Source organism: Lemur catta, chromosome 2, assembly GCF_020740605.2.
Source record: "Lemur catta isolate mLemCat1 chromosome 2, mLemCat1.pri, whole genome shotgun sequence".
Taxonomy (NCBI): Eukaryota; Metazoa; Chordata; class Mammalia; order Primates; family Lemuridae; genus Lemur; species Lemur catta.
The window spans coordinates 98,600,974-98,625,401 of record NC_059129.1 but is presented as its reverse complement, the minus strand read 5'-3'; the positions used below and the strand labels follow the sequence as shown (position 1 = coordinate 98,625,401).

At 39.3% G+C, this 24,428-nt stretch overlaps 1 protein-coding gene across 4 annotated transcripts; it reads left to right on the top strand.

The window, feature by feature from the left end:
- Nucleotides 1–373: 373 nt before the first annotated feature.
- On the top strand, nucleotides 374–21,616 carry POPDC3 (popeye domain containing 3). 4 transcript variants are annotated; one of them, XM_045544094.1, is made up of 5 exons: nucleotides 13,527–13,885; nucleotides 15,563–15,638; nucleotides 18,337–19,073; nucleotides 20,049–20,157; nucleotides 21,143–21,616. In XM_045544094.1, the coding sequence occupies exons 3-5, from the start codon at nucleotides 18,589–18,591 to the stop codon at nucleotides 21,422–21,424; spliced, it is 876 nt and encodes a 291-aa protein (XP_045400050.1). In that variant the 5' UTR covers nucleotides 13,527–13,885; nucleotides 15,563–15,638; nucleotides 18,337–18,588; the 3' UTR covers nucleotides 21,425–21,616. The 4 variants fall into 4 exon arrangements, with proteins under 4 accessions (XP_045400051.1, XP_045400050.1, XP_045400052.1 ...); XM_045544096.1 differs by having other exon boundaries at nucleotides 15,509–15,638; XM_045544095.1 differs by lacking the exons at nucleotides 13,527–13,885; nucleotides 15,563–15,638 and adding an exon at nucleotides 374–519.
- The last annotated feature ends 2,812 nt before the right edge of the window (nucleotides 21,617–24,428 follow it).

Genomic DNA, 24,428 nt, shown 5'->3' with positions numbered 1-24,428 from the left:
CCCTGGTTACTGATCTCATCATTTTGTTTATGGTGTGTGTGGAGTAGAGGGGAGAGGGCGGACATACAGTTAGTTGCCTTTCATTTCAGTAGTCAGCTCCATCGCTCCCTGCCTGGTGTATCAGCGAACATTAGGTACAGTTTATAACCTTGAGCAGTGTACGCTCCGGGAAGCACATCTTTGGAAACTTTGGTCCGCAGCGGCCGCTCGCATACGCAGCAGTCCTGCACACGGGTGGCTGCACCGGCCGCTCCCTGGGGGCTTGGGTTGCCCGAAGCGCTGCCGCCGCCCCCGCCCGCCCCGCTGCGCCCCGGGGCGCGCGCCCGTGCCCGGTCCCCGCTCGCGCCGCCGCGCCGCTCTGGAGCAGGCTGCGGTCACGCTTTGTCCGGGCGCTGGGCGGGCGCCGCGGGGTGGGCAGCGAGGCGCTCGCAAGGTGGGCGCTGAGGGCTTCCGCGCGGGCCACCGGGGCCAGCGCGCTCGGCCGGGAAACTTCTGCGGCGCCGGGGCGAGAAATGAAAGGTAAGGAGGGGACCCCGGGGGCGCCAAGCCCGTCGCCTTCCGGAGCTGTCCGCACCCTCGCACCCCGCGGCCGCTGCGGGCAACTTTGCGGGCTCGGCTTCTGCCAGGGCCCCGCCCCGGGGTGGGGGCTGCGAGGTCGCCGACCCCCGGGAGCGCCTGTGCCCCGCGGTCCAGCGTTCCTGCGCCGCCCGCGCCTCTCAAGCCAACTGCGCGTCCCGGGATCCGGGCGGCGCCGCTCGCAGCTCAGCGCGCGGGCCCCCGGGGAACGCGAGTCGTCCGCCCGAGAGACTTGCAGGCAAATCTCCGATCTTCTCCCACAGGTCCCACTCTTGCCCCAGCCACCTGGGAGCCCAAAGAAACAGGCCAGATTTGCGAGGCTCAAAGCCGGTCCAAGGGGCCCGGACAGTCTTGGTTTCACCTTGGGGAATGGGGAAGTCGCGCCACTGCCGGGAGTCCCCACCCCCCATCCCTCTCTGTAAGCAAAGGGCCCGACTGGGGTCAGTGTTTTCACACCGAGTTGGGGGCACGAAAAAGCTGCCTCATCAAAGGTCGCGCTGACCTGTTTTTTCTATTTGGGGATTCCCCCTGCTATAAAAAGGAGAAACAAAGAAAGAAATTTGCCAACCACAAAAGTACCTCATCACCAAGGTCGGTTACAGTGGTAGAGTTTTGAGGGTCAGTTTTAGTAGATTAAAGGCACAGAATCAAAATACAGTAAGGGGGCTAGGACAAAAAATCGTTTTAGCCAGAAGACATTTGCAGAAATTGAAAAATTCTGTTTTAAAATAATAAATGGAAGGTAAAATTGGAAGCTCACTTTTGAACGTAAATCGATTTACTAAACTTCCTTCTTGACTTTTCACTCTTAACTCTGGTACTTAGGTATTTTGAATTTGCAAGCCTATTTTGAATTTGCAGTTTGTAAACTGCAATTGAATTTTATGGCAGCCTTAAAAAATTGTTGCCTGTTCATAGTTTAGTGGCTATTTTTTTCCTCTCTCTTATTTTAAATTCTAGGGACTGTTGCATGAAAATATCCCTCTTGTGAGAGTACGGTAACTTGGGATTGTGCTTTATGGCAATAGGAAACCAAACAAGAACTACATGGAACAGAAAATATAAACAAAACTTGGATCTCAGTCTCCACATTTGAAAAATGAAAAGATCTGGCTGATCCTAGATCCCACACAATCTCTGAGGTTCTTTGCTGTCCTGAAAAATCTGTGTGTGTGTCCTCAGCAGTTTGGGATACAAATATTAATTGAGATCTAAAGGAAGATATTATCTATCCTCAAAATTTTATACATTTAAATTTAGACATTTGATAATTGAGTTTCTTTAATCATATCAGTCTCTCAAAATAGCTGAATCATTGTGCATCCTGTACTTCTAAAAGGTTATATTCTATGCTATTAAATAAAAATGTGTCATAGGGAACCAAAATCTCATACTTCTTACCACAAGACTGAATAATACTGTTGACACACTGAGCTTATTTTGAAACAGTTCTCCAGGAAAGATCAAGAATGTTATGACGCATTTGCTCCAATATGTGACTATAACAACACATAAGCAACATGGCAGGCAAGAAATTTCAAAACTGCTTTGGAAAATATCCACAATAGATCCACAAGACTGTAAATTGCAATTGAGATCATTATTTGTTAATTATGGTCATTGCTCAACTGGGATTATAAACTATAGAGAGTATGAATTTATCTGCAATTAATAGAAAAGTATATTGAATCATTGATCAGATTCTTTTAATGGAAGAAGGGAAATGTTTCTCCCTTTTATCTAAGTACTTATGAGTCTTAAAGTGAAAGTTACAACAGGTTATTTTCTAAATTAAATAAATAAATAACCAAAAGTTCTTGACTTAAATTACCTATGAAAATGCTGGGTCTTCCTCCAACCCAGAGAATCCAGGGACTAATTCATATAGACCTAAAGTGAGACCTTCTCATTTTGTGTTCTTTAACAATTTCAGAGTGTGTGAGAGCGATATTTTCAGTGGCTCTCACACACTCTGAAATTGGCCAGGGTGGAATAATCAAGAAGGGGTGGAGGGTAGTATTAGAAAGAGAAACAACTGGCTAAGCTTGAAGAAGAATCTCCCTCTCTCTGAGCTTCATTTTCCACTCTGAACAATGCTGATAATATTATTTAGGTAGCAGAGTTGCTGTAACTCCTAAATGGGTCAGTGTATGTAAGATCTAATGCTTTCGCATACTAATTATTGGTTAGTAATTGCACAGCTAATCTTGGTTCTCCTTGTCTTCCTTGGTTCTCCCTGTCTTCTGTGGAGGATGTTTGTGTATTTACCGAACAAATTGTAGGCTAAACACTAGGTTAGAGGTTTTCCTTTTAATTTCAAAAGTTCTGTGTGGCAAAGTTTTGATAATTGTTCAATCTGGGTAATGGGCATATTATGTACTATTTTCTCTATTTTTGTGCATGTTTAAAATTATTCATCAGAAAAAAATTTTGAGTTTGAATCTGAAAAAAATCACATTATAAAAGACATTTCTAATCTAGAATTTCATTTTAAATTGTATTTTTTATTGAACATATAAATATGGATAAACACAAATTATATACTGTATAGGGAGTGGGTGGGCAGAGAATGGTATTGGAGAACAATTCATGGTAGTGTTCAACTTTTTTGTGGAATTTTTCTGTATTATGAAAGGATCTAAAGAAAATATACTGTTGATGTTTATTAATTCTGGTTGTTGGGTTCATGAATTTTTTTTTTTGAAACTTTTACAGTTAAAAATTTTCAAATTAATATAAAGTCACTTTCTTATTTTCTAAAATTGTTATAAGGAATGCAAACAATCCAGATATATAAAGAGAAAAACATGAGAAGTATCTCACCATCCAGAAATACTCATCTTTAACAATAAGTGAAAATCATTCCGTATGTCTTTATGCATTTATACAAATAGGATATCTTGCTAGATAAAAGACAGAAATGCTTTTATAAAAAATAGAATTGTTAAATTAAATAAACACGAGGCCATTAGCCTAAGGCTGTTTCCCTACTTTGAGTTCCTATGTAAAAAACTAACTGACCTAAAGTCTATTTTTTATAACACATAGCCAGATTCTAGCCAATCACAAACAGCCAAGCTTCAGCCAATCACAGGCAGCCAGCTCATCACACCATGCCCAAATAAGACTGATGCCTAGCTGTAGCCAATCAAGTGATTTCTCTACTTTCTTTCTGTGTTCAGCTTATAAAAGCTCATTGTTCATGCCGCTGGGTAACAGTTCTCTAAACCTCTTCTGATTCTGAGTGCTGCCTGATTCATGAATAGTTCTTTGCTCAGATAAAGTCTGTTAAATTTGATTTGTCTGAAGTTTTTCTTTCAACAGGATAGTGCTAGAGATACTTTTTAAAATAAAAATTTTATGGTATATTAACAGAAGAAGAAACAGTAGTGCAAGTGAAGGAATTGTGAACTTGACATAAGTGTTTCTTTATCCTGAGAGAGAATAGGTTCTAAAAATGTCTTCCAAATTAAGAGAAGAGATTCTGAATACATCTTGAGGTCAAAATTTTTTACACATATTAGTCATAAACATACACAGTCAGGGGCTCCCCATTATAAAAGATGAAGCATTGGCACTTTTATACTATACTTCCTATAGTTTCACTTCTACTCATATCCCAATTTTTTTGGTATATGTATGTTTTCATGCTGTGAGTATCTATAACTTTTGCACTGTGTTTTGTGAACTTCATTTCAGCCATTATTTAGTCTTGATTTTATAACTGGAATCATTGCTGATCACTAGTCCTTGTACTATGTCATCTCAAGTATTAACTTTTAAATTTTCATTTATCCTTTGGCTAGATTTGTACACGTTTGGGTTTTTCTTTCCCCTCAAGAGGGCTTATTTCTTGCTGTGTCTTTTTGTATTTAAAAGGTCCATCTTTTATTTCTATACAGACAATGCCCAACTTACAATGGTTTGACTTACGATGTTTCAACTTCACAGTGGTGCAAAAGCAATACACATTCAGTATGCTCCTTGACTTACAAGGAGTTGTGTCCAGATAAACTCATTGTCTTTGTAAATTGAAACTATCATGTCAAAAGTGCACTTTTGACTTATGATATTTTCAACTTACAATGGGTTTACCCAGATGTAACCTCACTGTAAGTTGAAAAGCATCTGTACTTGAATTCCCATTTGACTCATTTTAACATTTCTGGGCCATAGTTTCCTTACATAGTGCAGCCCTTGCTTCATTAGCTTCTGGCATCTAATGTGGCTGTGGAAAAGTCTAAGGTTTGCCTCAAAATTTTCTTCCATGCAATTGACTTGCTTTTTCTACCTCAAGTCCTAAAGTACTTTAGTAACTCAGCTAGGCTACATCATGGTTAAGCTCTATATCAATTTTTCATGGAATTTCATGTATTCTTTCTATTGGGATAATCTGTTGTTCTTAATTTCAGGAGGATTTTTTTCCATTACGAATGCTTTTCTTTTCCATTTTGTAATTCTCTACTTCAAAGACACCAGTTATTCTTACACTGTCTTGTCTCTGTCCTCCATATTGATTATCTTCTGCTTTAATTTCTCCTTTGTTTTCTCAGCATTCACTGTTATTGTCTAAATGATTAAAATGTAACTGATTCATAAATGAACATGTAGAATGGTATAAACAGCAGAAATGAGGATATTTGGATTCTAACTTGGCCAATTCTTTTTCTTAAAGAGGTTTCATTTCTTGAAAAACTGAAAAATAATGATCCCTTCCTCCTGCCCCTAGTATTCTTATGGCTTTGAAATGACATTTGTGAAGTACTTCATGCAGGTTCTGACATAGGATTGCAACTCAACAGATGCTAGTTATTATTACTTACTATATTTTTTACTCCATTCAAGATTGGGGAGGGGTGGTGTTAAAATTCAAGTTCCAAACACATGTCACATTATAATTGTTCTGGAAGCCATAGTGCAAGAAGGATAGATAGTGCCTTTTTCCTTCTGTTATAAAAGGAAATTTAACCACTATGGAAAAAAAGATACTTTTTTATGGTAAACAAAAACACTTTTAAACATTCTGTTTGGAATTTGTGTTGCGGGGTCTAAGCTTTGTTTTCTGTTGTTTGTGTTCATTTTCAAGTTTAAATGAAATTTTAGCAACTTACAGGAATCCATCAACTAGTGGACCATCTTGATCAAGACTTGGCCAGATAGGAAAGCAAATTTAATATAGATTTTAATTGCAGTATGGGGGAAAGTAATTCCCGATAAAGAAATTTTGTTTAGAACAAAGAGAAAGCAAACTATAAAAAGATGTAAATGGGGTCAACTTAGTGTAGATTCACTCGATCCAATAGGGACCTTAGCAGCTCTGAGTTCTTGAATCTGCAGACTGACAACTTGCAGCTCAATTTGGCCTTTGAAGTTTTGCGTACTCAGCATTGTCTCTGAAGTGTGTAAAAATGTTCCTTAGCTACCAGCATTTTAAAATCAGGAGAGTTCCCATAAAATCTGGATTTCTGGCTTCTCTTGAAAAATCAGATGATCTGACAACACTGGTCTCCTCATAGCCAGCTGGGGCTAAATAGGGACTGCCTCCTTGGATGGAGCATGCATGATCCAGGTGGCTTTTCCTATGCCGTTCTTCACTCATTTATGTTGGCTGTCTGGTTGCTGCAGGAACCCTTAATGTGTACCCTTATTTCAGGGGAGTAAACTGAGGCCCAGCAAGGTTAAATACCAGAGCCAGGAATAGGGCCCAGGTCCTTTTGTGTCTAGTTGTGTGTATTTACTATGCCATGCTGCTCTCCGCTGATCACAAACTCAAAGAACACTATTTAAAAAGAGTTCTTGTAATTTTCATAAGGATTCTTATCTCATATGACCAAAGAAATGTAATGAGAAAAGAAATGCTTGACTATTAAGTATTAATATTCATCAAAATCTTTGTGAAACTGAGGTCTTAATGGAATTTTTTTAAAGTTGCAAATATATTGTAGCAGGTATTGTTAACAGATACATTATAAATGTTCACCATTAATATGTGCAATGATGTTAACGTGGCAAGAAATTAAAAGGTAAATGTAGGCTGGACGAGGTGGTTCATACCTGTAATCCCAGTGCTTTGGGAGGCTAAGGCGGGAAGATAGATCGAGTCCAGGAGTTTGAGGTTACGATGAGCTATGAGCTATGATCATGCCACTGCACTCCAGCCTGGGTGACAAAGTATGACCTTGTCTCTAAAAAAAAAAAAAAAAAGGTAATGTGCTAATAATTTTTTCATAAGATAATTTAGTAAAAGGATGAATATAAAATCTGTTCATAGGATAATTTAATAAAAGGATGAATCCTACTAATTATTGTTTAATTATTTAATGAAACACTTTATTTAGTGAAACATAGTTTTTTTTCATCTTTATACTTAAATCCGTAAGAACATAATCGTTTTTTGTAATAAGTATAGGATTTCAGTATATCCTTTAGGCACAATTAATTTTGTTGCTAAGGATTAGAAAAGGCAAAAAAATACTATGTATCCCTGGATAAACATATAAACCTGAGGGTTTTCGTTTTTTTCTTGGTCTTTGATGAAATTCTGAAATACAAGTTCGTTTGCTTTCTGATTTTTAAGACTTTAGATTGTCTTTTAAAATGTAGCCTTTACTAAAAATGAGTTTTAAGTAGTTTATTTTCATATAAGGTATATTTTTAGCTATTTAAAATAGACCTCATAATCGGGAAACTGGACTTAAACAGTATCAACATCTGAATTTCACTAAAATGCAAGCTCCATGAGGGCAAGGAGTCATTGAATTATTGCATATATTAATAATATTTTAATAGCCATTTGAGAGCTAATGATGTAGTTCATTATGCTATAATGCTTGTTTTCAAAGTAAGCATTGTTTCAACACAACTGATATGTTAGGGAATAATTTGAGCAGAATGCACCTTTTGTGTTTGGTTATGCACAGCTTACCCACAAGAAACACTGGGTGAATGCAGTAAAGTGCAATCAGCTGACCTAAGCCATGTAGATAAACTCAAAATGCACACACACACACACACACATACACACACACATATATCTCAAACATCTGCCAGCTACCTTGGTTTACCACGTATTATCCTGCAAGTTTACATTTTGCGCTTCTTTCATACTTGTGAACTTTCCTACATAAAAACATGCTCATTCAATATCCCAAGTATGACTAAGCATTATAGTTCAAAAATGCCTAATACTGCATGCGAAAGGAAAGCCTGAATAATGAAGAGAGGATTGAAATAATCAAGCATTTTGACAGTCATGAGAACATGTGGTATCTCCTGAGCAGCAAGAATAAGGGAATAATACGTTTTGCGGGTCATCAAAGGTGATGCCACAAAACTTCAGGTCCTGCAAAGTCAGTAACAACCAGGCTTTAAGAAATGGAAAGATTGTTGGGCATCTAGATTGAGGACCAAACAGTGAACAATATTTCTCACAGTCCAAGAGAAAACACTAGCCTTATAGGAACACCTTAAAAGGAAATCCCCACACGCTGCACAAGTGGTCCTCTCAGCCCCAGAGTGCTTTAGAAAACCACTCCTCAAACCGTTTCCTCTAAACTCCACAACAATCAACAACACAGAAGACTTCTGTGACCAAATGTGGGGTTTTTCTCCACACACCAAGGAGCGGACACGAGCTAAGTGTCCTCTAATTCAAGTCTGATGCTATCTACCCAGAGATAGTGTCAGATCCCCCAAGGTGAGGGCTCAAAACTGCCCAAGCCACACTAGTTACGAGTCCGGGCCTCCAGGGCTTCTGACCAACCTGCTTGAAGTTGGGGTTCCCATGACCTCTGCCTTCTTTGAGTTTGATTTATTTGCTGGAGCAGCTCACAGCACTCAGGGAAACACTTATGTTTATTGGTTTATTATGAAGGATATTACAAAGGATATAGATGAAGAGATGCATAGGGCGAGGCATTTGGGAAGAGGCATGGCTCCCAGGGCATGCCACCCTCCAGAAACTTCCATGTGTTCAGCTATCTGGAAGCTCTCAGAACCCAGTCCTCTTGGGTTTTTATGGAGGCTTCATTACATGGGCATGATTGACAACCATGGAAAAATATGATTAAACAAAAAGCACATGATCTAAATTCAGCAAGGCCTGTCTGTTTAGAGTCTTCCTGGCCTCTCTGTGCAGCATTCCTTCCTCCAGAGTATGAGGCAAGACCCTGTGGTAGAGTGCAGTGGCATCATTGTAGCTCACTGTAACCTCAAACTCCTGGGCTCAAACAATCCTCCCGCTTCAGCCTCCCAGGTAGCTGGGACTACAGGCGCTCACCATGATGCCCGTCCAATTTTTCTATTTTTAGTAGAGACGTGGTCTCGCTTTTGCTCAGGCTGGGTTCAAACTCCTGAGCTCAAGCGATCCTGCCCCCTCGGCCTCCCAGAGTGCTAGGATTACCGGCGTGAGCCATCTCGCCAGGTCAGCCCTGTGTTTTTTATTGCACAGTTTTGCATAGTGCAGTGGTTCAGGATCACATATATTGTATTATAGCAGAATTGACTCTCGTTGATTGAAAGTAGCATAGAAGTGCTATTAAGTGTCATACTGTTGAGACAATAAGGGTGATACCTATACCTGGCATTCCCTGTACTAAAGAAGTCCAAGTATGATTAAGAGCCAAAAGTGATTCCCTTGATGCAGGCATGTGGTCCACCTGGTTTTTTAGCCAGAAAAAAAGAGATTATAGCCAAGTGCAGTCAGTGGTGTGATTATAGCCAATTAACTAGCATTTATGATCCTGTTAGAGCTGTTTGCCAGAAACAAACTTGAGAACCTGATCTAAACATAGAAAAAGTGAGTTTGTGTTCTGCATATAGGTCCCTTGGAGTAAAGAGAAATGTGGGTGCCTACCATTGATTCCTTTCTTTTTTTTTTTTTTTTTTTTGTTGAGACGGAGTCTCACTCTGTTTCCCGGGCTAGAGTGCCATGGCGTCAGCCTAGCTCACAGCAACCTCAAACTCCTGGGCTCAAGCAATCCTCCTGCCTCAGCCTTCCGAGTAGCTGGGGCTACAGGCATGCACCACCATGCCTGGCTAATTTTTTCTATATATATTTTTAGTTGTCCATATAATTTCTTTCTATTTTTAGTAGAGACAGGGTCTCGCTCTTGCTCAGGCTGGGCTCGAACTCCTGAGCTCAAACGATCCACCCGCCTCGGCCTCCCAGAATGCTAGGATTACAGGTGTGAGCCACCACGCCCGGCCCTACCATTTATTCTTATCAAGAAAAGACTGCTTAATATGTTCAGCTTTTCTTGCATCTTTCATCAGGAATCTCTCTCTGGTAAACTTGCCACATGATGTCATAGCAGCTGATAAAAAGGGAATGGCTTCCTGCTTAAGCCTTTAACAATTTCCAGGGTATGCAGAAGTCAGAAGAACTTGAGAAGATCCTGTCAATTATTTAAAGCAGCCAAATGGCAAGCTTGAGAAGGAGAGGTTTACTGCTGCTTCTTCAAATCAAGGATTTTTGAAATTACAGGGATGAGGGACTCAACTGGTGGGACCCACTCTCCCATTCCTCTGTGGCTCAAAAAAACTGGAGTTTTTAAAGACGACATTTAAATTATTTGAATCTAAAACTGATGAGAAAAAAACAAGAATGTTGTTGATTTGTTCCAGTAATCCAGGTATCAAATTGTGCATGCAGCAGTATATTATGGTAGTTAAGAAAGGAGACACTGGCGTCTGCCTGTCTGGGAGTAAATCTGGGTTCTGTCATTTGGGTATCCTTAGGCAACCTACTTAACCTCCATAACGCCTCAGTTTTCTCATCTGTACAATGGGGACAATAAAACTATATACTTCAAAAAGTTGTGAGGATTAAGTGATATGATTTAAGATCCTCAGAAAAGTACCTGGCACATATAAGTACTCAGTAAATGCTAGATGCTGGTAGCATATGAGAATCAAGAAGATGGCAACTGGATATTGCATTCCCATTGCTCAACTTGTCTGACCTTGGTGGAGTCACACACCTTGAAGAATTACAGAGCTATTGGTTTTGAGTTTCTATGGGCTGTATTTTGTGTCAATGTCTGGATATGTCTGAAACATCATTTGCCCGTTCTGTATGGCTCAATTTCACAAAGAACTGACTAAGCTGAAAGTCAACCATGGAAACATGGTATTCCAGGAATTTGGGAGGTTAGTGTATGAATGTCATAACTATTCTGGAAGTTGTCCATGTGTTCAAATGCATAACAGTGTTCGGGCCACCTGACTCTATGAAAGGAAAACCTCTAAAGTGAGGCTGGGAACCACAGTGAATTTAATGTAATTCCATTTACTTTTAAGACTATCATAAAATGTATATTATTAGACTAATTAAAAGCCTTATATATAGCAAGTACCCATAATTGTGTGTGTATGTGTGTGATTACTTTTCTGTTGCTGTGTAGAAAATTACCACATTTCCCAGTCTGTGGGTCAGGACTCCAGGCACTGTTGAACTGGATCTTCTACTCAGGGCCTCTCAGTCTGCAGTCAAGGTGTCAGGCACACTGCACTTCTCATTTGGAGTTTGGCATCCTCTTCCAAGCTCCTCAGGTGGCTCACAGAATACAATTCCTTGCAGTTATAGGACTAAGGTCCCATTCATCTTGCTGACTGTTGGTTGAAGACTTCTTTCAGCTCATAGTTCCTTTCCTTGGAGACCCTGTAGACAGTTCATAACATGGATGTTTGCTTTCTTCTAGGCCAGTAGGAGCACTTCTCTCTGATGTCCAATCTCTCGCCAGTCCTGTGGTGGAGTCCTATATAACTTAACATAATCATGAGAGTTACTGTTCCACCACCATTTGCCATATAATGTTAGCTAATCAAGGGAGCATCTATCCCATCCCATTTACAAGTTCTGATCACACTCAAGGGCAGGGAATTATACAGGGTGTGTACACCAGGGGGTGGGAATCTTGGGGGCCCTCAAATTCTGCCTACCACAGTGGGTGATAAAGTGAGAGATCCCTCATGGCTAGAGATAATCAAATCTGACAGTTAGCTGAGACGTGAGAACAGAGAAGTCCAGCATAGCCTGGGGGCATGTTTTCTAATTTCCTCAAGTCCTCATTGGTAAGGAAGATCAAAGGCATACTGCAGCCTAGGAGACTGGTGGTGCATGAAGAGTCTCTGTGTATTGTGTAAAAGCAAAGGCTGGTATGGACCCTCTGGAATCCAGAAGGCCACAATCCAATTGCCAGTACAAAAACCATGAGACTGTCTGGGATTTCCAGTATATTCTGTGAGGTATCATCAGAAAATGAAATGAGAAAATTAGCATGTAACAAACTGCTTGGAAAAGTGGCACTCTCCTAAGGTAAAAGGAAAATGTGGTGCTTCCCTCCGTAGGATAAAGGGGCCAAGAGCTGTAGGTGGGGATGGCCACCCCTGTAGGCAGAAACCAGTGGTAACATCTATCCCTTGGGTAACTTGTGACTGTTGGTAGCATAAGAATATTGTAGCCAATATCATTTACATCAACTCTGTTCTTACTCTTGGATAATTCTTCCATATTTATGTATCATGCACTATTTGCACAGCATCATGCCAAGTGTTTTCATTTCCTCTGTTACTTGAGAGACTCTAGACCAGCACTGTCCAATAGAAATAGAATGCAAGCCACATGTCATTTTAAATTTTCTAGTAGCTACATTTTTTAAAAAGAACAGATGAAAATAGGTTTAATAATAGGTTTTATTTAACCTATTTTCAAAACACTGTCATTTCAACATGTAATCAATGTAAACATTATTAACGACATAGTCTTTTCTTTTGTACCGTCTTCAAAGATTCATTGTGAACAGAGTCTCATTTCTCCCTATACTCACTTTCTTAATAATTGTGTCATCCCAGTCTTTATTCAGCATAGTCCTGTGTGATAGTAACTGTTAAATTCTCTCCCACCATCCCACTGATTATCTTCTGCTGTGAATTCTGCTAGACCAAAAGCATCAGGTTAAACATGACTAAAACCCTTTTCCTCCGATTTCTTTCTTAACTTCTAAATCTTATGTAAATAAAACATGTCTTCAACCCTTCTCTGTCCCTCTCTCTCAATGGATCCTTTCATTTCTTCCTTCCTTATAGTCTAATTCATGGTTCCTTTTTTTTCTAATTCATTGATTCAGATATTGGTCATATCCTACTTGAGCCTTCTGACTTATTAACCTGCTTGTTCCAAAACTGTATGCCAAACACTGCTTTTCTACCTGCACATTGTTATCCTCATCAGCGAACATTTACTGAAGACCAACTCTGCTCTAGACAGAGGAGAATTTCAAATATACATATATTTAAATATACATATAAAATAACCAGTAAATAAAGCTGTTATTTAATATGCTTATACCATATGTTCATTTCTTTTTATAAAAAATGTTTCAATAGGTACCCCAACTGAGAAAATAAACAAATTGTGATACTTTAAAAAGGAAAAAATATATATAATGGCCAATGGTCTGTATAATACAATATGTGATGGAAGCCATGTAGACAGATAATAAAGGCCATAAAAACTCAGAGCCTTGAAGGAGCCCCTCAGGCCACCATGGTCAGGAAAGGCTGCTGCAAAATACCCACAGGCCTTGAGCCCTCCTGGAATGGTAAGTGTGTGGAAGGAAAGAAAATGCCTCCTCACCTGAGCAAAGGATGGAAACGAGGACACACAAGGAGAAAAGGTACCTTTGCAGCCCCTTAAAAATGAGGATTAAAATCCAGACCCTCTACTCTGCAGAGTGTTCTGGTGTCTCTTACCCTACCCCTCTACCCCTTCCTATCTATTAAGTTAGTTCAATAGTTCTTAACCTTGGTTGTATATCAAAATCCCTGGGGAGTTAGTGAGACAAATGGCAGTGCCTGGGCAACACAATAGGACAATTAAGTAACAATCTCTGGAGCTGGGCCCCAATCAGAAACCAGGTGTTAAGACCTGCAGTCTTAATTCAGTTCTGCCACTCAACTCTGCATTTTGACCTATATTTGGAATAATCTTCTATTCCGTATCATATAGAGTCATGTTATTTTAGAGCTAAAGGGACCTGTTACTATGTTGTCTAATTCTTTTCTCTAATGAGGAAACAGGTCTAGGAAGATTAAAATCACACAGCTATTTAGAGGCACAACTAAGACTCTTAAGTATTTAATAGTAATGCAAGCTGGATAGTCTAGATAAGGGAATGGTGAGCTAACACCAGCGCTACCTCCCATGGACAACTAGAACCGAAGACCATGACGTCAAGTAATCAGCATGGAAAGACAGCCGGTGGTCAGCCAGGAGCAGACGAAGCTGAGGTCCTGCAAACAGGCAAAGGTAATTCAGAGATCATCAGGAACAGCATAAATAATGGCTCTCAAACTTTAGTGTGCATAAGAAACAACTGGGAGCTTATTAGAAATGGATTTCTCTGGGTCCTACCTACCCCATAGAGCCTGGCTCAGTTATACTGGGTGGGGCCAGAGAAGGGGCATGTTTAACAAGCCACCCAGGTGATTCTGATGTAAATGATTTGCGAACACCTGCTGGGAAGCACGAAACATTAATCTAAGGTAAAAGAGAGTTGCTGGCTTCCAGAAACTGGCTTTTGATCACTGGAAATGGAAGACTCCGGTAGGTTGGTTACAGGTCTACACCTCTACTGTAGAAGGTCAGAACACAAGTTGGGGAAAATAACACACAGATCACCCCTGCAGAAATGAGTAAATTTAGGATTTGTAATTTAAAGATTGATGGCAACCAGAAGTGACTCATCTGAATTTGTCTTCAGTTGCAATCATCTGGGGGGAAGAAAGCTTTTTAAAAACTATACTTTCCTAATGGCCTAGCTCTATAACATACAAGCAGCAAGTACTGTGGTGCTATTTCTGTATTATTTTAATATTTGCAAGGAATTTTTTTAATATAGCCTTTCTCATTTGAACGTTCTAGTACCCTTTAAAATAGAATAGGTGATATTTCCTTGGCTTTACTGATGAATAAACATGCCTGAGTTCACCTAAGTAGCAGAGAGGAGACTAAAACCTACATTTTCTAAATCCGGTGTAGTGGAAGCAGAATAATGTGGTATAGACAGTGAGCTTTGGAATCAGGCAGACCTGGATGGAACCTTAGTTCCATTATAAACAATGTGACCTTAAACAACTTATTTACCTTCTCTGAATTTCAATTTTCTTATCTGTAAAATGGAGATAATAGTATCTTCCTCCTGGGATTGTTAAATTAGATAATTTTTAAAATACACCTGGCACATAGTTGCTGAGTAAATGTGCCGCCTCAAGGATAAGCAGAAGAGAACCAACTTAAGAAAATGATAATTTAGCATAGGGAACACATACCAAAGTTGAGATCTGATTCCAATTAATTTGAGTAGAATATTGAGGGAATTTTGAGCTTGTGGGTTGCCTTGAAACCAAAACTAACTCAATACCACTGGCTACCTGAGTTGTTGTCAATCAATGCAGTAATTAAATTGCTCTTAAGGAGCTCAAGGTTGTACATAGACAAAAGGATTCTCCTATGAATTTGGGGTTGTGCCAGACATTTTGAAAAAGTGATGCACCAACTCCTCAGTGTCTCTGTGCTGAAGTATCTTGTATGTTTGGATGCTCTCCACTTCTGTGCCCCTGGGTGACAGAAGACGTTAGAACATCCATTGGATTGTGAAAAGCGTAAGGATGGAAAAGGCAGAGAAGCCCTGCACTTCTATACCCGTGTCATCAGTCAGCATTCATTGAGTGTGGGAGGCCTTGCTGCCCTTTAGGATTTCAGGGTCTAGGAGAGGAAGTCAGTCAATGTTGAATACTAATACAGCAAATTATTTTGTGAGTGGCTATGTCCCTAGCAGTATTCTAAGCATTACAGATTGAGCAGTACAAGCAGATATATAGCAAGTTGTAAATATCCACTGTTGGGATTTTTATTTTCGTGGCAAAGCAGATCTGGAAGAACATCCCACTTTGGTTTCCCAACACATTAATATCTGATTCACAGCCTTGAGAAGCGGCATTGCCTGCTGGAGACGGCCTGAATGAAGCAGGACGGAGGGGACTTGAGCTTCCACACTGCTGTATGTGACTTACCACATCTTTTACCCGAAGCCAATGATTTAACCAATCTTGTGCCCTGCTTTTCTCATTTGTAAGCTGGGCACAATGATTTAGATTCTGCCTCTCTTGTGGCAAGGAGTGTGATGCAGTGACATAATAAATGTAGAAGTTCTGAACAGATAAACACATTCCTGAGCTAATCTTCATCCATTTGCCACCAGGTTTATACTGCATTTCACCGAGCATCCTTTTATCTTCTTTTATATTTCCTTATTCCTTTATAACTCAGAGTCTTACAATTTAAAGAAAAGAAAAAGGGGTGAGCTCAGAACTATTGTGTTTATTTGCACTTAAATTTGCCTCCATCATTTGTAGCTCAGTGTGCTAACTTCTTTTGCAGGGAAGATCAACTGTATTGCCCACGGAAGAAATTCATTGTGCCACCTTGGCATGTCAGCTTTTATTTGCACAAAAACATGACTTAAGGCCGACGGGCCTTTAAGGCAAGCAGCTGGCTGATGAATCATATTCAGTATTCCTATAGTGCTGCTGGCACATGAGACACTCCCGGTCATCACCTGCCCCTGTCAGTTCTCCCTCTCCTAATAGAGGACATCTGTTTTGGTGACTGAATAAAAATACACCAAGTAGAGAAAAGCTGGGTGGGGAGTAATTTAATCAGGGCAAGTTAGCATGCTACATTGAGCAATACAGTATCAAGGACGGAAAGATGGTTTGGTGGCAGCTTAGTGAAACAGAAGTAGCCTGAAGCACAGTTCTTATAATGGGTCACACTCCTGGAATGTAGGGCCCTCAGTACACCCCCCAGATCAGGATTTTTAAGGGGACAAGATTCCCAGAAGTTCCTTTCTGAATTGCCACAAACATTTTACATGACCTTTCTCTGTTAACATCATTTTAACATTTCACTAAGGATTATAAATTTTTAAGGAAGTTCAAACCAAAGTTCAGAGCTCTACTACCAGTTCTTTTTAATATTGGCTTTCATGGCTATGTTTGGTATCCTGAAGAATTGATTGATTTAAAATACCCTAGTTTTAAAAGTAAAGCAGCAGGGAGACTGACATTTCCAGGCTGGTAATGTTGCAGTTCTCACCACCCATTGTATTTTTAAAATTTTTTTCTTTGTTGTGACTATCCAGCAGTATAGAATTTTGTGTTTTGTTTAAAAGAGGAGAAATTGAATGTGTTCAGGATGCCTGTCTGCCTTGAATTTCATCATCTCATAGATTGATTGGGAATGGGAGGAGAATAATTAGGGATATGTAGAATGTTTGAAATGCTGTTAAGTAAAAATAACAATACGATTGTAAGTTGTAACTTTAAGTTTTTTTCTTTCTTTTTTTCAATGATTCACCTGGTAGTGTTTTTAAAGTCATTACTTGCTGAGAAAAAGAATCACTATCCAAGATGAAAAAATCAGGAACTTTAACAACAGTAGCTTCTTTATTTCCATTTCTAGTTCTGCTGGTGATTACACTGTTCACTTTTTTACTCCAGTTAAGTCATTTTCACCTCTGTGTGTGTATATGTTTTTTTCCCCATGGGACAAGATCTGTGATATCTGATATTAACAGGTGTTCTGGAAATAATCTATTTCAAAAATAAAACACTAAATATAGCACACAAGTTCAAGGCTTTTGAATGTTATTATGGTTTTTTTAAAAAAATCAATCTAATGAATGCCTTACATCGAAACCACTTATTGTTAGGAAACTGGTGGCAAATGATACGTATGTCCTCCAGCTCTGTCATCATGGCTTACTTCTCTTCTTACTCAGATCTCTTATTAGCATTTTCACCATATGGCTGAAAGGGTAGAGAATGTATGTGCAGAGGAACAGAGTCAGTAACATTTTTTACCATCTGGTAAACACATGCGTAGGTAGCAGGAGTATTAGTATTTATTTAGTTGTATGGATGCAACTTTTAACCTGAAATAACCACTAATACAGCAAAGTAGTAGATTTATATTTCTCAAATAATTTCAATCTAACTTATTATACATATTCACGTCTATTAGTGTTCTTAAAATGACGCCTAAATATATATTTATTATATTTATTAATTTAGTAGGGCTCCTCACAGTGCCAAATTTAAAACGTCTTTCATGAGAGGCCACATGATTGTATCCAGCACATGGGCGTGAGCGCTAAAGTTCTGCTCTGCCACTAACCACTGTGTGGCCTGTGATAAATTACTTGGCCTCTCTGAGCCTCAAATTCTTCATGTGTAAAGAGTAAATAACATACTGTCAGACAGTATCCCTCAAGGGGTCGGCCATGGAGGACCGTGGATTAATGCATCAGAATCACATGGGGAGCTTGTTCAAAATACAAACACCTGGGGCCCACCCTCAGCACGATTCGGATTCAGTATGTCTGGAAACAGTCTGTGAATCAGCATTTTTATTCACTGTCCCAAGTGATTCTGAAACATACTGAAGCACTGCTATAAAGACTAGATGATTATAGAGTACTTAGCTACCTTGAAAAATATGTAGCTAGCTAATTTTAATAAATGCACTTTTTATATCATAGAAATTTAACACACCACAGTATTTGTGCTTAAAATATTCTAACTTCACAGAAAATAGGAAGTCAACTTGCATTAAGTAATGCTACTGATTCATTAAATATACCTCACAAGTCTCCTGTTTGTTTAATTAGATCTTTTATCTTTTTTTATTTTGTGCAGGAAATAGCAAAATGTTTGTGGACTAGATCTAAATCAGGAGCCCAGATGAATTTAAAGAAACTAGCATGGGATTCTTAGTTTTTCAAGATCTGTACACACCAAAGCTTTCGTCACCACCGACTCCAGGGTCCAGGTTTTCTCTGGTTTTGTGAAGACTGAGGAAAACTCTGATGATGGAAAAGCTAAGGGCAATTACTTGCTTCGGTGTCATCTAAAGTCAACTGAAAAGTGAACCAGACAGTAATAGCAGCCATGGAAAGAAATTCAAGTTTGTGGAAGAACCTAATAGATGAACACCCTGTCTGCATAACCTGGAAGCAAGAGGCGGAAGGAGCCATTTATCATCTTGCCAGTATTTTATTTGTAGTAGGTTTCATGGGTGGCAGTGGATTCTTCGGGCTCCTTTACGTCTTCAGTTTGCTGGGGTTGGGTTTTCTTTGTTCTGCTGTCTGGGCTTGGGTAGATGTCTGTGCAGCTGACATATTTTCCTGGAATTTTGTACTGTTTGTCATCTGCTTCATGCAATTTGTTCATATTGCGTATCAAGTTCGCAGCATAACCTTTGCCCGAGAATTCCAGGTGTTGTACAGCTCCCTTTTCCAGCCCCTGGGGATCTCTTTGCCGGTCTTCAGAATGATTGCTTTGAGCTCTGAAGTGGTTACTTTGGAAAAGGAACATTGTTATGCCATGCAGGGGAAAACTTCTATTGATAAACTGTCCCTGCTTGTTTCAGGAAGGTTTGTACCCTTGGTGTTCGCATGTCTTTCCTCTCTATTAGCTATTTGTTTGTATTTCTTTCTTTTGTTTGTATTTTTTCATCTCAGTGTAGCATAGTCCTGGGTGGCATTTAGCACCTTGAGGCTTGAAAAAGTCTTTGATACGTGAGTCATAGACATAGGCATTTAGAGTACACAGTATTATTTACTCAAAGAAGGAAATAATCTAGAGCCATAACATTTAATCTTAGAAATCAAATGACATGAATCTTAAAGTATGAATTTGTTTATCTGGATATGACACTTGTTTCCTAGCTAATCACTGAAAGTGAAGAAGAGGATGATGCCAGCTTGAATTAATAGAACACTTATGTTGGCATGCAAAGTATTTTTAAAAGACTCTTTGATATCATTTAAAAGTAATAGAGAACATTTAAGTTTTATAATTATCAATTTTTTTTTTCAGAAAATTCTACCAGTTACCCACTTGCTAGAAGCAGGGAGGGAGTACCTCAAGAATGTATTATAGAAATCTAAACTTTGAAAAGAAAGTTTGGGGAGAAAACAATAATGGGATTACTCATGTTTTTAAAAAGATTAAAATTTTAGTTTACAGAGGTATTTACAGCAAAACTCCTTTATGTCCTTAAATGTTTGCCTACTTAATTTAAAATCTGAGTACACCGAAACTTTTTATTAAAGTATATGCATGCATAAATGGACCTATATCATAAATGTACAACTTGAATTTTCTGATGAATTTCACTCAATATTCTAGAATCCTGTGTGAGGAACATCATCAGTACATGAATCTTATAGGATATTATGTCACTTTTATAATATATGAATTTAATATTTTGTTTTTCAAAATTCTAAAAAACAAAAAAAACAGTCATCAGAGATCTAAAATACATTTCCCCTGCCCCCTACCCCCCCTGCCCAATTATGTATTCTCTTTATCCTTCTCTCATAAATGTTGTTTTTGTGTTTTGGTAGGATCAGAGTGACAGTTGATGGAGAATTTCTGCATTACATTTTCCCCTTTCAGTTCCTGGATTCTCCTGAGTGGGATTCACTGAGACCCACAGAGGAAGGCATTTTTCAGGTAAAGGATAACTAGACTACACAAGTAATGCTCCTTCTTCCAGACAGACAATGTTGGCTTAAAAACAAGCAAATAAACAAACAGAACAAGAATCGTTTATGTTGAACTTTGGCATGTACCTTGACAGCATACCTGACTTCCCAATTCCGTTTGACTCTTGTTGATTAATGCCACTTTATAGGTCCAGCAACAAGAAGAACAGGTATATTAATATATGACAGGAGGGAGGACACGATAAATGTTCTTAAACTTTACTTTACATAACTGCATATTTGGGAATTAAAATATAATTAATTGAGATCTGACTAAACACTATTAATGTGACAGTTTAGAAAACATCAAGACCAAAAAACTGTACTTATTAAAAAATAAGTGATTTTTAAAATTTAAAATGATGGATCTTAGTTGTTCTCCAGCAACAGAATGCTAAACTTATTGTCACTATTCTGCTGCCATATCTGGTAGTTTTAAGAGATAAACATTACAGTAGGTTCCATTTATTGTGCTATACTGTTTTCCTATGAATTATACATAGAATATACATGTGTATGCAAATAAAAACTGATATATATGCAAAATAGGTATATAAATTCTATTTGTACTTTAGAAACTGTGTTAGGGTTAAATGTCTACAGCCTTCAGAGTTGACTTGGAAATACTTCTCTAACATTAGCCAATTTTATTCTATTATTTTTAATATCAAGTAGCTCTCCCTTCAATAAAATGCAAAATATAGCTACCCAAACTCAGAAAAACAGGTAAATTAGAGATGGGCACAATATTGCGATCATTCATAGTATAAATTATATGCGTAGTAATACATTTTGTAGTTTTTCTATTTTGACAGCATATTATGGGTCAGTGGGCTAGTGTAACCTAAAAAGGGCAGCAAAGGAAATTAATTTAAAATTTACGGTAGAAAAAAATGTGGCAGAACTTTTCTTCCTTCCTGATATTTGTTTCTATATGGTCTTATGTTTTTTAGGTAACCCTCACAGCAGAAACTGACTGTCGATATGTGTCTTGGAGGAGAAAAAAATTATATTTGCTCTTTGCTCAGCATCGTTACATCTCCCGCCTGTTTTCAGTTTTAATTGGCAGTGACATTGCAGATAAACTCTATGCCTTGAATGACAGAGTATATATAGGAAAAAGATATCACTGCGATATTCGGTTACCCAACTTCTATCAAATGTCAAGTCCGGAAATACGCAGATCACCCCTGACAGAACATTTTCGGAATACCAGACGATATTGTGATAAATGACATCAAAGTCTGAAGTTTTATAACTATAGAAAAAAGACTCTCTTCATCATTCCCCAAATTAAATAGCAAATTACAGAAAATTGAGCTCACTGGTATTTTTATATATCAAATTCAGAGGCGAGATGCCACTGCCAGCTGTTGTATTCATCTCAACTTCTGCACTGTGAATAAATTTTACAAATTTTTCTTGTATTTTTTATTATTATAATTGGGGGAGGGGGATGAAGAATTATGGGCAGTTTGTCCTTTTCTGCGTCAGAACTGGGTGAATGAAATTTCACATTCTCAAATATTTTCTCAGATTTACTCCATGTGAACTGTCCTGCCCCACTGACTTAGGTTTTACTTCTCAAGAGGCAGCCAGCAAATATTCTCAGCGTGAGAGAAGGTTGCTACCATCCACACAGGCATTTCTAGAATTCACTTTTTTGCTATGACCTCTGATAAGCAAAATGTGTTATTGTGGTGGGCAGCAATTATTTATTTTAAACGTGAAGTTATTTGATATGACTAAAAAGTAGAATAAATGCAAGACATAATATGCCAATCTTGAAGGCTATTTTATTGCTATTAATACAAATAATTCCTAAGCTTGACCTTTACAGTAACATTTAAAAAGAGGCATTTCATGGAAAACAAAGCTGCCTAATAATTACTGAATAAAACGAATACCTGTGAACGAGTAGTAAAAATGTTGCACAGCATTTCCATTTCATATGTTCGGCTGAAAGGTCACGATTCAGTGGTTTGACTGGACAGTGAGGGACTCATGGCAAATGCTTACCTCACCACACAGACACAGGAGTCTGCCTTACAGCCGTTCCTTCAGCTTTGTGACAAGCTTCAGAAAGAGACAGATCCTTAGTCGCAGATCTGATTGCTGTCTTTAGAAAACCAGTTTTCATGTGCAGGCCATGTTCTTCAGTAGAGAGATTTATTATCATACATTTAACTAATGTGTACTGAGCACCTTCTATGGCTCCAGGTGCTGACCCCATCAGATCCTAGGTGGAGACCCCATCCCTTATACAGCTTACATTCTGGGAGTGAGGGAGACAGTAAAATAAATCACAAACACCTATAGTTAGAAAGAGATAGTGTCATGGAGAAAGATAAATCAGAGAAGGTGGATAGAAAAATTGCAATTTTAATAGAGTGGTCAAGGAAGGCCTCAGCAACAAGGTAATGTCTGAACAAAGACCTACAGGAGGCAAGGGAGCAAGCCATGCAGATACCTGGGGAAGAGCAATCTGGGCAGAAAAGACAGCAAATGAGCAGCCCCTTTGGCAAGAGCATGACTGGCCTGTTGCAGGAGCAGCCAGAAGACCAGCATGGCTGCAGCAGAATGAACACTAATGAGAGACAAAGAGGCACTGTGGGCAGACTGGGTGGGGCCTAGTAAGTCATGGTAAGGACTTTGACTTTTATTCTGAAAGTGACCAGAAGCCATTGTGGGGTTTGAAGGAGAAGAGTGATGTGATCTGCTCTGCGTTTTAATAGGATCGCCATGGCTAGTCTGCTGAGAACAGACTGGGGGCTGGAAGGACAAGAGTGGACCTGGAAAGGAAGATCAGGATTAAGACTGAGATGCTTACTAGATATTGAGGTAGAGTAGATCGTCAGATATATGAGTCTGGAGTTCAAGAGAAAGATCTGGGCTGGAGAGGGAGATTTGGGAGTATTTGGCATATAGATGGGTATTTAAAGCCATGAGCTTAGATGGCCAAGGGAGTGAATGTAGATTCATAAGAAAACTGTCCTGAGGACTTGTCTTGGGGCACTCCATTGTTAAAGGGACCGGGAGGTGGGGCAGGGTCAGCAAAGGACCTGAGAAGGAGTGGCCAGTGAGGCAGGAAGAAAATCAGGAGAGTGTGGGGTCCTGGAAGCCAAGCAAAGAAAATGTTTCAAACAGAAGGGAGTGATTAACTGTCTCAAATGTACCTGAGAAGTCTGAGAATAAAATCATTGGGCTGAGCAATGTAGAAGTCACAAACAGGAGCAGTTTTGGTGATGTGATTAGGGACGAAAACTTGACTGAAGCAGGCTGAAGGGGATTGGGAGGCAAGAAGTTGGAACAGCAAGGAGAGGTAAGTTTTTCAAGGAGTTTGATGTGAAGGGAAATAGAAATGAATAGGAGCCTGAGCAGGAAGTCGGGTCAAAAGAGAGGTGGTTGTTATTAAGATAAGATGGCACATTTGCATGCAGATGGAAATGATCCAGAAGCAAGGAGTGAATTGCTGGAGTGATGATGACCTTGAGCAGGTGAGTATGATGGGATCCAATGGCCCCAAACAGAAATGTGGACAATTCATCACTAGTAAGGGCAGAAGACAGAGTATATTGGAGAGTAGTTGCTGGCAAGTGGGAGACGTGGTGAGAGCCCATGAAAGTTCTCTAGGCTAACTTTCACTTTCTCAGTGACCTAGGAAGCAAAGTCAGCAAGGAGGAGAGGGAAGTGTTGGGGTTATGTAAAGTACATTACTTTTTGTGTATAACAGCATCTGCCATAAGTGGGACAATGTGACAAGGTCTGAATCAGTCTGGATGAGCTACTGAGCTATTCAAGTTCAACATGAACTAAAAGAATAGTTGGGATGGTTTCTTCTGTCTCCTGGCCACACATGGCCATCACAGGCAGCCCTTCAAAGCAGACACAGGAAGCACCCACTGGCTCATCACTGGGCTTCACAATGCCTCTGGGAGAAATTCATTTCCTTGAGGCTCTAAGACTTTGTAGTATTTATTAAGTATTTAAATGCAGAGCATCCCAGGTAGAAGTCACACCTTAAGTTAATACCAGGGAATAATTTTAATAGGTGTTAATTATCAGATAGCTTTCTAGCCATGAAAGTCACCTGAGAACAAAGCCACACAGAAATGGGATGTAGGCTTTTGGCTCAAATCATGTGGCAAAGGGAGAATGAGAAGATATTATACATAAGTTTTCCAGAAATTGAACTATTTTTAGGATAGGGAGGAGGGAATACAAATGTAATCGGATAAA

Excerpts from the sequence above, each read along its gene's own strand:
- POPDC3 (XM_045544095.1), top strand. The coding sequence starts at position 18,589 with ATGGAAAGAAATTCAAGTTTGTGGAAGAACCTAATAGATGAACACCCT. Across the intron at positions 19,074-20,048 it reads TCCCTGCTTGTTTCAGGAAG|GATCAGAGTGACAGTTGATG; the intron begins GTTTGTACCCTT and ends GTGTTTTGGTAG. Across the intron at positions 20,158-21,142 it reads CAGAGGAAGGCATTTTTCAG|GTAACCCTCACAGCAGAAAC; the intron begins GTAAAGGATAAC and ends TATGTTTTTTAG.